This window comes from Chelonia mydas, chromosome 10 (assembly GCF_015237465.2).
Source record: "Chelonia mydas isolate rCheMyd1 chromosome 10, rCheMyd1.pri.v2, whole genome shotgun sequence".
NCBI classification, from domain to species: domain Eukaryota; kingdom Metazoa; phylum Chordata; order Testudines; family Cheloniidae; genus Chelonia; species Chelonia mydas.
In genome coordinates this window covers 196,904-210,967 of record NC_051250.2, presented here as the reverse complement: position 1 = coordinate 210,967, position 14,064 = coordinate 196,904, and the positions used below count along the sequence as shown (strand labels likewise).

The following is a 14,064-nucleotide window of genomic DNA, read 5'->3' as shown; positions in this document are numbered from 1 at the left end:
TTTGCTCTGCTTTAGCATCACCACCTGGACCATTTTCATGACAGCTTAAATTACATTTCTAATGCTAGACATAATTCAGTGTGTCGTTACCATATTTCCAAAGTTGTTGATGGTGGCCAGTTATAACAAATATTGCTTGTATTCATAGAATCATAGAATATCAGGGTTGGAAGGGACCTCAGGAGGTCATCTAGTCCAACCCCCTGCTCAAAGCAGGACCAATCCCCAACTAAATCATCCCAGCCAGGGCTTTGTCAAGCCTGACCTTAAAAAATTCTAAGGAAGTTTACCACCTCCCTTGGTAATGCATTCCACTGCTTCACCACCCTCCTAGTGAAAAAGTTTTCCTAATATCCAACCTAAACCTCCCCCACTGCAACTGGAGACCATTACTCCTTGTCCTGTCCTCTTCTACCACTGAGAATAGTCTAGAACCATTCTCTCTGGAACCACCTCTCAGGTAGTTGAAAGCAGCTATCAAATCCCCCCTCATTCTTCTCTTCTGCAGACTAAACAATCCCAGTCTCACCAATGTCGAATAGAGGGGAACGATCACGTCCCTACATCTGCTGGCAATATCCCTACTTATACATCCCAAAATGCCATTGGCCTTCTTGGCAACAAGGGCACACTGCTGACTCATATCCAGCTTCTCGTCCACTGTCACCCCTAGGTCCTTTTCCGCAGAATTGCTGCCTAGCCATTCGGTCCCTAGTCTGTAGCGGTGCATTGGGTTCTTCCATCCTAAGTGCAGGACCCTGCACTTATCCTTATTGAACCTCATCAGATTTCTTTTGGCCCAATCCTCCAATTTGTCTAGGTCCCTCTGTATCCTATCCCTGCCCTCCAGCATGTCTACCACTCCTCCCAGTTTAGTATCATCCGCAAATTTGCTGAGAGTGCAATCCACACCATCCTCCAGATCATTTATGAAGATATTGAACAAAACCGGCCCCAGGACGGACCCCTGGGGCACTCCACTTGACACCGGTTGCCAACTAGACATGGAGCCATTGATCACTACCCGTTGAGCCCGACAATCTAGCCAACTTTCTACCCACCTTATAGTGCATTCATCCAGCCCATACTTCTTTAACTTGCTGACAAGAATACTGTGGGAGACTATGTCAAAAGCTTTGCTAAAGTCAAGAAACAATACATCCACTGCTTTCCCTTCATCCACAGAACCAGTAATCTCATCATAGAAGGCGATTAGATTAGTCAGGCATGACCTTCCCTTGGTGAATCCATGCTGACTGTTCCTGATCACTTTCCTCTCATGTAAGTGCTTCAGGATTGATTCTTTGAGGACCTGCTCCATGATTTTTCCAGGGACTGAGGTGAGGCTGACTGGCCTGTAGTTCCCAGGATCCTCCTCCTTCCCCTTTTTAAAGATTGGCACTACATTAGCCTTTTTCCAGTCTTCTGGGACTTCCCCGTTCGCCACGAGTTTTCAAAGATAATGGCCAATGGCTCTGCAATCACATCCGCCAATTCCTTTAGCACTCTCGGATGCAACTTGTCCGGCCCCATGGACTTGTGCACGTCCAGCTTTTCTAAATAGTCCCTAACCACCTCTTTCTCCACAGAGGGCTGGCCATCTACTCCCCAGGCTGTGATGCCCAGCGCAGCAGTCTGGGAGCTGACCTTGTTAGTGAATTCAATAATATCTAGTACCACAAAGTTACAATAAGGCCATTGCAGAGAAACTAAATGAATTCTTTGCAATTATCTTCATGGCTGAGGATGTGAGGGAGATTCCCAAACCTGAGCCATTCTTTTTAGGTGACAGATCTGAGGAACTGTCCCAGATTGAGGCATCATTACAGGAGATTTTGGAACAAATTGATAAATTAAGTCACCAGGACCAGATGGTATTCACCTAAGTTCTGAAGGAACTCAAATGTGAAATTGAAGAACTACTAACTGTAGTCTGTAACCTATCATTTACATCAGCTTCTGTACCAGATGTCTGGAGGATAGCTAATGTGATGCCAATTTTTAAAAAGGGCTCCAGAGGTGATCCCGGCAATTACAGGCCTGTAAGCCTGACTTCAGTACTGGGCAAACTGGTTGAAACTGTAATAAAGAACAATATTGCCAGACACGTAGATGAACATAATTTGTTGAGGAAGAGTCAACACGGTTTTAGTAAAGGGAAATCATGCCTCACCAGTCTACTAGAATTCTTTGAGGGGGGTCAACAAGCATGTGGACCAAGGTGATCCAGTGGATATAGTGTACTGAGATTTTCAGAAAGCCTTTGACAAGGTCCCTCACCAAAGGCTCTTACGCAAAGTAAACTGCCACGGCATAAGAGGGAAGGTCCTCTCATGGATTGGCAACTGGTTAAAAGACAGGAAACAAAGGTAGGTATCAATGGTCAGTTTTCAGAATGGAGAGAGGTAAATAGTCGTGTCCCACAGGGGTGTGTACTGGGACCAGTCCTATACAACATGTTGATAAATGATCTGGAAAAAGGGGTAAACAGTGAGGTGGCAAAATTTGCAGATGATAAAAAATTACTAAAGACAGTTAAGACCCAGGCAGACTGCGAAGAGCTACAAAAGGATCTCTCAAAACTCGGTGACTAGGCAACAAAATGGCAGATTAAATTTAATGTTGATAAATGCAAAGTAATGCACTTGTAAGCATAATCCCAACTATACGTATAAAATGATGGGGGTCTAAATTAGCTGTTACCACTCAAGAAAGATCTTGGAGTCATTCTGGATAGTTCCACTCAATGTGCAGCAGCAGTCAAAAAAGCAAACAGAATGCTGGGAATAATTAAGAAAGGGGTCGATAATAGGACAGAAAATATCATGTTGCCTCTATATAAATCCATGGTACACCCGCATCTTGAATACTATGTGCAGATGTGGTCACCCCATCTCAAAAAAAGATATATTGGAATTGGAAAAGGTTCAGAAAAGGGCAACAAAAATGATTAGGGGTACGGAACAGCGTCCGTATGAGGAGCGATTTTTCAGCTTGGAAAAGAGATGGCTAAGGGGAGATATGATTGAGATCTATAAAATCATGGCTGGTGTAGAGAAAGTAGGTAAGGAAGTGTTGTTTACTACTTCTCATAACACAAAAACTAGGGAGATGGGGTGTCTAGATGGGGAGATGGGGTGTCTCATAACACAAAAACTAGGGAAATGAAATTAATTGACAGCAGGTTTAAAACAAATAAAAGGAAATATTTCTTCACAGAATGCACAGTCAACCTGTGGAACTCCTTGCTAGAGGATCTTGTGAAGACCAAGACCATAACAGGGTTCAAAAAAGAACTAGATAAATTTATGGACGATAAGTCCATCAGTGGCTATTAACCAGGATGGGCTTGAATGGTGTCCCTAGCCTCTGTTTGCCAAAAGCTGGGAATGAGCAACTAGGGATGGATCACTTGATGATTACCTGTTCTGTTCATTGCCTCTGGGGCACCTGGCACTGGCCACTGTTGGAAGACAGGATACTGGACTAGATGGACCTTTGGTCTGACCCAGTTAGGCCATTCTTATGTTCTTATTCCACCTTGTCACAGATTCACAGGGTCTGGCCTAGCCTGTAGCCAGTCCCTTAGGAGTGACACCTATAGCATGCTGGACCCTAAAGATCTACCAGTTCCACAGGGGCAGGCCCATAGACTCCACAACTTTGAAACTGGACTTTGTGCACCAGTGATCCCCATCTCACTCTCTGTGGCTCCCTGCAGTGAATTTAGCCAAACTAGATGCCTGCAGGAAGCTTGTTCCTATCCCTTCTGGTGAAATGTTCTATTTGCAACAACACCAAGCAGCCTTTCCAAAACAAGGTAACAATATATTAGTTACCTGGCATAAAGAATCTGAAAGTCCTTATATCAGCATACAGAAGCAAAGTTTCAAACTGATTAAAGTCAGGGCCCCTTGGAGCCATGGTGCCTTAGGAACCATCTTTGCTTTCTGTCTGTCTTTTTTTCTGAACCAGGTCAGAGCCCCATGTGCCTGAGTGCTCAAGCTCTTAACCCAGCCACCTGACCCCTTTTGCCTTTGTTCGCCAACTCATGGCCTTTACTCTGTGCTTCCCTGAAGAGAAGTGTGTGTGTGTGGGAAATCTCCTTTCTCTTGTCTGTTGGTTGGTCTGTGAATGTCCCAGCCCCGGGGTTTCCATTGTCTCATCTGGATCCACTATTCACCTCATTCCTTCCCTTTATACTCAGTGCACAGCAATGCAAAGCCTCGAGGGAGGCTGAGGTGCATACAGGAATCAGAAATATTACCAAAATCCCCATATTCATCACACAATCCTAATATATGTCATACAAAGTAAATAATACTTTTTCAGCAAGATGTGTGCCAGCTACAAAGTACTACTATATAGAGATGAGAAATCCCTGAAAGCCATCCTGCTTTAAAGAGCAGAGAAGCAATATCTTACCCAGTTTTCTTTCACGTTCCTTTGTTCCTCCTTGGGCCACTGATGTTTAGGGGATTCTGTCACTGCATGCCCTGTAACCTTGGGTTCCTTAATGCTATGCCACTATGGCTCAAAACCCTGACACCAGTAGCCAGCATAAGAATCTCAACCTGGCTTCCAGCAGCCTAGTTACTTCTTGCAAGGTGACACCAACAGCGTTTTCAGTCCCGAGTCTCCCAAAATCTGTTTAGGCCAAGTCCTTAATTACCAGATACTTGGACTACTCCCCTCTGCTCCATCACCCCCAAAGAGTGAAACAGTTCTCCATGTTATCAATTCACATTTGGACTTAAACTCTACACCGTGTGCACAACAGACCTGCTTGGGGTAAAAACTGTTGATGTACACACTGCTGATGCGCATTAACAGTTCACTAATGTGGTGTAGTTTAGTCCCCTTACAAAGAGGAATTATTAATGTGCATCAGCAGTATGCACATGGACAGTTTGGCTGCAGCAGACTATTGCAGGGTAGAGTCATACCCCAGCATGCCATGAACTAATGTGCAGATGAGCCTTGACATAAAGGCTTCAGCTAGAGAGAGATATGCAGGCAGACCCCTGTGCCTCCTTATTGTCCTGCTGAAGTCAATGGAGTAGGCTCAGTGGTCCCCTACAAAAACCCAGTTGCAGGAGTGGAGCCCAGGTCATTTCACTGTTCATGGAAAAAGTCTCGACAACATTTTTAAATTTTCCTTTCAATTATATTTATGGTTTCTTTACACAAATTTTCAAAACTCACTTTTATAAATTCTTTAATCTCTTAGTCTTGTTTTAACTCCCTTCCAAATAACTGGTTTATTGGCTGTTTGTGCAGCAAGCTTTTCACTGTCATCTTCTGTACTATCATCATCATCACCACTGTCACTGCCATCCTCTTCACCAGATTCTTCATCATGTTGTGCCATTCTGAAAATAAGAAGTTTTTCTCAGAGGTATAAAAGCAAAAGAACTTTCTGAAAGGAGAATGAAAACTGAAAGTAATTACCCTATGGAGCTGATTGGTCTGTTAAGATTTGAAAATTCTTTTCCTGAGTCAACATCAAATGGATCTGAAAAAAAAACATTACATCTGGTAAGTGTTAAGTTTAAGATTCTTTCTTCACTCAGAGAGGAAAATTAAAGGGATTCTACTGACTAAGCCAACATTTGGCTCTATATGAGGAAATCCAGTGAAGCACTGCTGTTCATCTTGACACTTTGAAAACCAGGCCCCTTCCCTTTAAGGCATCTCCAGTTGAGTGCCCAAAAAATTGAAGCACTTAAAATCACTAGTGACGTCTGAAAATGTTGGCCCTAAGCTCCACCTCATCGAAGGCTGTATCTATAACCTAAGTGAAAGCAGATACTTTAAGAAAAGCTCACAACAAATTGCCTTTAGTCAAGCTGTGGAATGTGTCAGTTTTGGCTTGAGAAAAACTGAGATATAAATTAAAGTAAAACTGACTCTTTTACAGTGCAATAAAGTATACATTTCCCAGGGAGCTTTAAGGTTGATTGTAGTAAGTAGCGGGGAGGCTTATATTAAGTCTCCCTGTAATACAACCTCCTCTGTACAGTTGTCGGTTGCTATACAGGTGAGTATACATACACAGCCTCTGCAAATCATAAATAGCTTTTGATAAAAGTGTTGGAGAGGGGCTCCTGACAGGAGGGAAGATGATTTTGAGTAAATGAGTCTGAACTTGGCCTCACCTCAGAGTGGGCCAGAAATCAACCCAAGTCTCATCATCAGAAATGAGCTAATTCCAGCTGACACTTCCATCTGGAAATTAGTGAGTTTCCAAAAGGTTAAGAGTCTGAGTAGACCCAGGCCCAGTCTAAGAGTGGGAGAATTGCAGAGTTCCATCTCGGAAGTGGTAAAGGCACAAAGCCTGACACCCAAGGCTGTACTCAGAAGGACCAGAAAGGAGACAAGTGCAGCTAGCCCTGTGACCGTGACAGAGGCCATCTAGTCCGCCTGCCTTTCTGAAGGACCAGAATAGCCTTGTTCCTTCGGATCTACTCAGGTGAGTTTAGGGATTCTTTTTCTAAATGTTTCAAGTAACTGGGTTTCCACTTCCCTAGGGAGACTATTCTATTCCATAAACTAATATACGCCAGGGACAAGATGTCTGTTATTCAGCTTAACTTTTCATTCAGTTTCATCCCCTTAGCCAAGACACCAGGGGCTGCCTGCCCTCCCCCTCAGAATGTGGATGAGATGCACCCGCCACCTCCCACCTTTGTGGGGAGAAGTTACTGGCAAAGCCAGGACACCATGGCTGCAGGCTTGGTTCATGTGAACTGTCAGCGCATTGTTAGCCTAGGGAGGGGCATGGGACTTATGCACCCAGAGCAGGGAGGGGAAGTGACAGTGGCTAAGAACTGCGGCCTGCACACACACTTGGGCAGTTTGTGTTAGGATTTTTTTGTGTGCCTCCTGCAATGAAGTGCTTTCCCATGAGCAAGGGGGAGAGAGAGGGGAGACAGAACATGCAGGCTGAAAAACCACTGAAGGAGCCTGAACACAGGAAACTGGCAGCAGTTGTGAGACATGGGAAGGAATTGTACTATACTTTTAGCACGTTACTTTTGTCTGACTACATCTGTCTGGATTTTTAGATAGCATTTCAGGCAGGGACTTTCAATCTTCTATTCTGTCTGTACAGTGCCCACAAAACTGGGGGCCCCCAAGCCTGGCTTGGACCTTTAGGAACTGCCACAATACAAACATGAATCTAGTTTTAATTTGTGCCAATATTTCTCCTCTAGGTCTTCTCATATTTATCAGTCCTCAGTGTTCAAACTTCCCAATTCAGCACTTGTAAATGTAACAAGTGAGTTGTTTACCTTCTTTCTTCCTTAATTCCCTGAAAACATCCTTTATAAAACTAATCAGGGCAGCCACTCTGTTGGTAAATTTATGTCCATGTAATGCCTACTGAGATCTTTTTTTCGTCTTTAGCAACAGAGCATTCGGAATTGTCAGGAAACCACATGGAAAGGTCACTCAAAGGGAGGCTTTTACCTATATCTTCAGTTTCTCTTTCTTGTGCACTTGCTAAAAATTCCTTTTCAACTTTCAGCACCTCCTCCTGGCAATGGCAGGCCGCATATTTCTCCAAGAGATTTTTGTTCAATTCAAGAAACACTTTTCCCCATTTAAACTTTCTCAGAAGAATGGTGGCTAGATCAGAGAACCCTAAAATAGAAAATAAATATGACCAGCTTCTCTTCAAACATGGGACTCGTAACAAAAAAAAGCTTACAGCTGCCTTGATATTCAATCAGCATAAGTTCAATGCATAGCATCTATCACTAAAACAGTGATACATGAGACATTTGTCAGCATCTTTGAATGTTTTGGAATCTAGGTATGGAGACAGGAGACTTAACTTGAGGCACTCAAGTGAATCCAGGAGAAATCCACTGCATTCTAGTTAATCAGTCTCCTGAATGTGGAAATATAAAATATGATGTTGTACAGTAATGTGTAAACAAAAGGTCGCTCTTTATGCAGCAGTCAATAATCAGCCAAAGTCTACTGTTAACCCACTTCCAAGCCCTCAGAGTGGAAAGTGTGGGTCTATGATGGTTTCAATCTTCCTTCTCTAACAGGACTCGGAGTGGCGATGGACAACTGTTCCTTGACCACCTTGAGAGGTTGAGACATACCACAGGCTCTGCTGACAATATGTGATGACCACCAGCTCTATCTCCTCCCCAGCAGATGCACCAAACCTCATCCCAAACATGTCCCAACACCTTCCAGAGATTAACAGGAGGAGGATGTGCAGCTGGCTCGAACTGAACCCATTCAGGACTGATGTGTTGCTGATGGGAAATGGAAACATATCAAAGAGCAGCCAAGACTTGGCACTCACTATCAGAGCATCTGCCACCCACTTGTTAAGGAGGTACAAATCTCCTCTGGTTACTAGTAGACTACACTTGATATCTAGCAATAATAGTAAGCATCTTCTACCTCTAGCTTGCCAAGATACTGCACCTCTTCTTTTGGAATGAGGATCTGGCCACAAAAAATGACATGTCACCTCCACAGAGGACCCTTTAAACTTACTGTTTCTGGGGCTAAAGATGCAGGCAACATGGAAAATCCAGTCTGTGCAGAATAAAGTGACCAGCTCCTTAGCAGGAAAATACAATGAACACATCAAAGCTGCCCACTGGCTCTCTGTAGCAGAGAGGCACGGCCTCCCTCAGATTGACAGTGAGGGAGGGCCAGATGCCCCCTGGTGGGCAGAGCCAGGAAAATCATGCCTGCCATGCCAGAAGCGGAGGGGCAAGGCAGGAGCAGGACCTATAAAAGGCGGGCCTTGTAGCTCAGTTGGGTGGAAGCCACTGAGGGAGGCAAATGCTTCTACCCTGCTGCTGGAGCCAGAGCCTGCTGTGGGCTTTCGCTGGCCCAAGGACTCATCCGAACTGCCCAAGCTACCAGACGTGCCTGATGCTGAGGAGCAGCTGGGATTACTGCTTGCAGTGTACCCAGGGGAGACCGAGGACAATCCAGAGATCCAGGTACACCCCAAGGGAAGGGTAGGAAATGGCCCAGGGACAGCCGACTATGGTCTGGCTGGGTCGCTGCCTGAGTCTGGTTCAGCATGTTGTGGCTGGATCCCTGCTGACCCAGTGGCAGAACCCTCTGCCATTGTTAGGGCCCTGGGCTATGATGCGGTGGAGTCGGGTGGACCCGTGTAACCCTACCCTCTGCCACCCCACCTTTGGCCAGGAGGCCTATGGGAGTCTACCACTGGCCTGGGTCCCCCTAGACTGTTGGGTTCTTACCCCTACCTGAGAGGGCTGGAGCCCTAGATGGCTGGTACCCTGCCCTGCTTGTGGGCTGGGGTCCCCAGATTATTCAGTGGTCTGCCCTTCCTGAGGGTTGGGGCCCTAGACTGTGCTTGGTACCCCGCCCTGTCTGAGGGCCTGGGTTCCCACACTATACTTGGCTTTACCCTATCTGAGGGTTGGGCTTTAGACTCTTTGGTGCCCTGCCCTACCTGAGCGCTTGGGCCCCAATCACTCACTGCTCTACACCACTGGAGGGATCGAGCCCAGAGACCGCTAACTTCCCCCTTGTCTTAGACTGTTATTCCAGCAAAAAGGCGTGGCCTCCCTCAGAGACTGACAGCGAGGGAGGTCCACACACGCCTACACTGTCAGTAGTGCCAATTTGAGGCCCTAGTTTTAATCTTCAAGGTCCACAATGGGTTGGGGCCCAGCTGCAGCCAAGACCCCTATTCCAACACAACAAGAGCTGGTTTAAATTTTTCAGAACCAACCAATGAAGGTTTTCAATACAGTGGAACCCCATTTATCCAATCTAATTGGGAGCAGGGCCAAATCCGATAATCAAAAATTAGAATAATCTGGAGAATGGGCACAGAGCTTCAGCTCTGGCTTCAACTGGAAACTCTGAGCCCCACCACTTGGGCTGTCAGCCCTGGTTTGGTTAATACGGACAGCCAGATAATGGAGGCTTGGATAAATGGGGTTCTATTGTAACTTCATTAGGAAATATTGAAGCTTTTCTCAAACCAGCTCTGTTTATGATCCCCTGAAACAACTCTACTCCTTCTAGCTAAGAGAGAAGCCTTCAAGAGTTAAAGATAGGGTATTCTCACTGATGATCGGCAGCATGCCCGACTGGAGAAGATAAGACTGAGCCTGAGTAACTGTATTCAGAGCACAATGGAAGTGAAGTAACCAAAGACAAAGCATTACATGTGTGGATACTAGTATACAAAGTGTTCAAACCTAGAAGTGAAGAGCAGAATCCATAATGGACCACTCCAGGACTTGCTGTATTTATTTAGTGCTTGATAGTGCAGGGTTGGATGCTCAAGAATCTTTTAAGATATGACAGATACAGACCTTGAGAAAAACATTCTCTACATCTGTCCACTGAACAAGATGTTGATCAAAAAATTACTTAAAAGAAAACTACAATAACGAACACACAGTCCTGATTTTTTTCACATTAGCTCCACGTTATAGCCTTACCAACAATACAGAAAGTAGCAGCTAAAGCTTCCACGCAGGACAGCTTGCACGGTCGGCCGTAGTTTACAGGGTTTGCTGCCACCAAGTAAGGCAACAGTCGGAGACAGCTTCCCCTCATTTTACTAAATGGTGTTTCTTCCAACTTGGCCCATGAGCAATCTATGACTGCAACTCCATTCTGAGCTACAACCTGTCTGAAAAACAAACTTTATTGTAGTTGGGCATCTAATATCTCACTTTAAATGTTTAGTTCTTTGGATTAAGTCTGGTACTGTGTACAAGAACTACCCCCTCCCAAAGTGCAAACAAGCAATTTTCCATACGTGTGTTAACTGACTTGTCAAAACACTCCAAGTATATGGCAGAGCTAGGAACAGAGTTCAGCTCTTCTTAGTGCGTGTGCCTTCACCACAAAACCATCTTTTCATTGTGAAAGAATGGACCTTTTTCAAGCTCCACAAGCTACCATCACTTCTACAGTGTCAAGTCTCCCCAGAATAAGTGCTCTAGTTAGCAGGAATTTGATTATTTTCTTACTTGATTCATGGAACACACCTTCACAGATAAAGAGAAACTGATCACAGTACTAAAAATTAATGGTAACTTAGGTACAAGTGATCATGACAATCACAATGTGCAAGCAGAGTAAAGTCCAGACCAGTGATATATATTGCTGGTGCTTTAAAAGGGCCAATTTCACAAAGCTGAAAACAGCTAAGCCAAATCAGTTGGGAAGAAGAATTTAATCAGAAAAATTTGACTGATAATTGGGAATTGTTTAAGAACACCTTACCAGATGCCCCAAAAGCCACAATCAAAGAAAAAAGTTGTGCTGATTAAAAACCAACAATCTGGTTTTGAGTGAAAATGGAGGCAGCTATAAAAAACAAAACAAAAAAAAACATAAATGGAAATCAGAAGGTAGGAACTGTAGAAAATTGACCAGCGAAGCAAAGGGACACAAGGACAAATCTATGGTCAGCACAGTTCAGGAAAATATGTTTAAGTATTAGGAACAAAAAAAGTCTTAACAATGGTACTGGTCCATTACTAGATTAAAAATGGCAGAATTGTCAATACTAATGCATAAAGGAAGAAGTGTTCAGTAAATATTTGTTCTGTATTTTGGAAAAACAGATGATGTAGTCATATGATATATGACAAGTCTCGTTCCATTCCACTAGCATCTCAGGAAGATATGAAACAGCAGCTATTAAAGTTAGATATTTTTAAATCAGCACCCACGAATTTTAAAAAAGAGCTGATAAGGATCTCTCTGGACCACTAATATTGATTTTCAGTGCATCTTAGAACACTGAGGAAGTTTCAGAAGACTGGATGAAAGTTAATATGGTGCCAATATTTAAAAAGGGTAGATAGGATTTCAATTGAACTTTGATCCCAGGCAATATAATGGAGCAGCTGATATGGGACTCGATTACTGAAGAATTAAAAGAGGTTAATAGAATTAATGCTACTCAACATGGGTTTATGAAAAATAGATCCTGTCAAACTAATTTTCATATCCTTTTGATGAGATTACAAGTTTGGTTGATAAAGGTAATACTGGTGTTGTACTATACTTAGCATTCTGTAAAGCATTTAACTTGGTACTGCATGACATTTTGATTAGAAGTCTAAAAAGGTATAAAATTAACATGGTACAGATTAAATGGATTAAAACTGGGTAACTAATAGGTCCCAAGGTAACAGTAAATGGGGAATCATCATCGAGTGGGTGGGTTTCTATGGGGGTCCCTTGGGGATCAATTTTATGCCCTACACTATGTGACATTTTTGTTAATGACCTGGAAGAAAACAAAATAATTAATGAAGAAGTTTACAGATGATAAATTTGGGGAGTTGTAAATAATGAAGAGGGCAGGTCACTGATCCAGAACAATCTGGATTGCTTGGTAAAATGGGTGCATGCAAAGTATGTGTTTTAATATGGGTAAACGTAAACAGCTAGAAACTGTAAGCCATACTTACAGGATGGGGGACTCTATCCTGGGAAGCAGAGACTCTGAAAAAGATTTAGAGTTGGTGGTGGATAATCAGCTGACCATGAGCTCCCACTGCAATGCTGTGGCCAAAAAGACTAATGCAAGCCTTGCATACATAAACAGGGGCATCTCAAGTGGGAGTAGAGATTTTTATTCATCTCTTTATTTGTCACTGGTGTAACCGTTGCTGAGATCCCTGTATGCAGTTCTCATGTCCATAATTCAAGAAGGATGTTTAGAAATTGGAGAGGAGTGAGACAGGAGCCACAAGAATGATTAGTAGACTCCAGGAGCTTGATATATTTAGCTTAACAAAGAGAAGGTTAAGGGGTGACTTGATCACCTACAGCTATAAGTACCTACAGAAGGAACACATTTAATAATGGGCTCTTCAGTCACCAGTGAGACAGGTGTAACAATCAAGCAGATGAAAGCTGAAGCTAATCAAATTCAGACTGGAAATAAGGCATACATTTTTACCATTGGAACAGTTTACCAAGGATTGTGGTGGATTCTCCCTCACTGACAATTTTTAAATCAATATTTGATGTTCTAAAAGATCTACTCTAGGAATTATTTTGGAAGTTCTATGGCCTGTGTTATACAGGAGGCGAGTCTGGATGATCATAATGGTCCCTTCTGGTCTTGAAATTTATGCACGGGACTGGACTAGATGAGCTCTCGAGGTCCCTTCCAGTCCTGTGATTCTATGACTTTCTGAAATTTGAAGCCTGGATTTCATAGTTGGCAGTTTAAAAAAAAAAAAAAAAAGCTACCATGAACTGGGCACTTTAGATATGGAATCACTAGGAAACACTAGTTGTGGGCCTCATAGTATTAACTACACTTTACAGTATCAAATATTGATAAATAAATAAATAGATAAAAAGCAGTACATCTGACCCACTATCAGCATCTCTGCATAATCCTGGGGCCTGTTAAAGAAAAAGGAAGCTACTTTCCATGCATAATTAACTATATTAACAGAACAGGTAAGGCAAGATACCCCCATGTTACCATTTTTGTTGACAATCAAATAATGAAACGTCTTCCTTAGATCAGCTAACAGTATATTTGTTAACATCGGCACAGAATGAACACCAGCACCTCTCTATGAAAACTCATAATACAGCAAGAAGTAAATAAACATGTGAGTGGATTTGTACCTAAGAAATAACACTCTAGGACTGCAATTCACATGGAACCTACTTGTCAGCTGCAGAGACATACTGAGTTGCCATAGGACTGAGGATGAGCCCCGGGAATCTCTGATTGAGACGCAGGTTTCGGAGCAGGCCTTTGCGAGCCAGTTTCCTCCCTGTGCATTTCTTGGGATCGCAGTGTCCCAGCTCCCACATGGCAAGAGGGCATGGGAATCTCACCTCTGCAGCATCCCCCTCTCCAGCACCATCCTGCTGAACGCAGGCTGCAAACACAGAGCAGAGCTCAGCCTTCTCCTCAGAGGCCCAAAGACTATAGAGGGAGTGGGGCCTGGCAGTGGCTTCCCCACCCCTGCGGCAGGTGGGGCTCAGCAGCAGCTAGAGCTGTCAACCCTGTTTCTCCAGGAGTCTCCCAGAATCGGGCTCTAT

General features: G+C 43.7%; 1 protein-coding gene across 1 annotated transcript in view; it reads right to left on the bottom strand.

Annotated features, from left to right (window-relative positions):
* Window positions 1-5,145: 5,145 nt before the first annotated feature.
* TSR3 (TSR3 ribosome maturation factor) overlaps window positions 5,146-14,064 on the bottom strand; it is a 9,834-nt gene continuing 915 nt past the window's right edge. The window contains exons 2-6 of the mRNA XM_037911674.2: window positions 13,685-13,901; window positions 10,470-10,663; window positions 7,474-7,647; window positions 5,452-5,515; window positions 5,146-5,372 (exon numbers count right to left, since the gene is read on the bottom strand). Coding sequence (XP_037767602.1) covers window positions 5,219-5,372; window positions 5,452-5,515; window positions 7,474-7,647; window positions 10,470-10,663; window positions 13,685-13,901 — 803 coding nt within the window. The 3' untranslated portion in view covers window positions 5,146-5,218. The remainder of the gene's footprint in view (window positions 5,373-5,451; window positions 5,516-7,473; window positions 7,648-10,469; window positions 10,664-13,684; window positions 13,902-14,064) is intronic.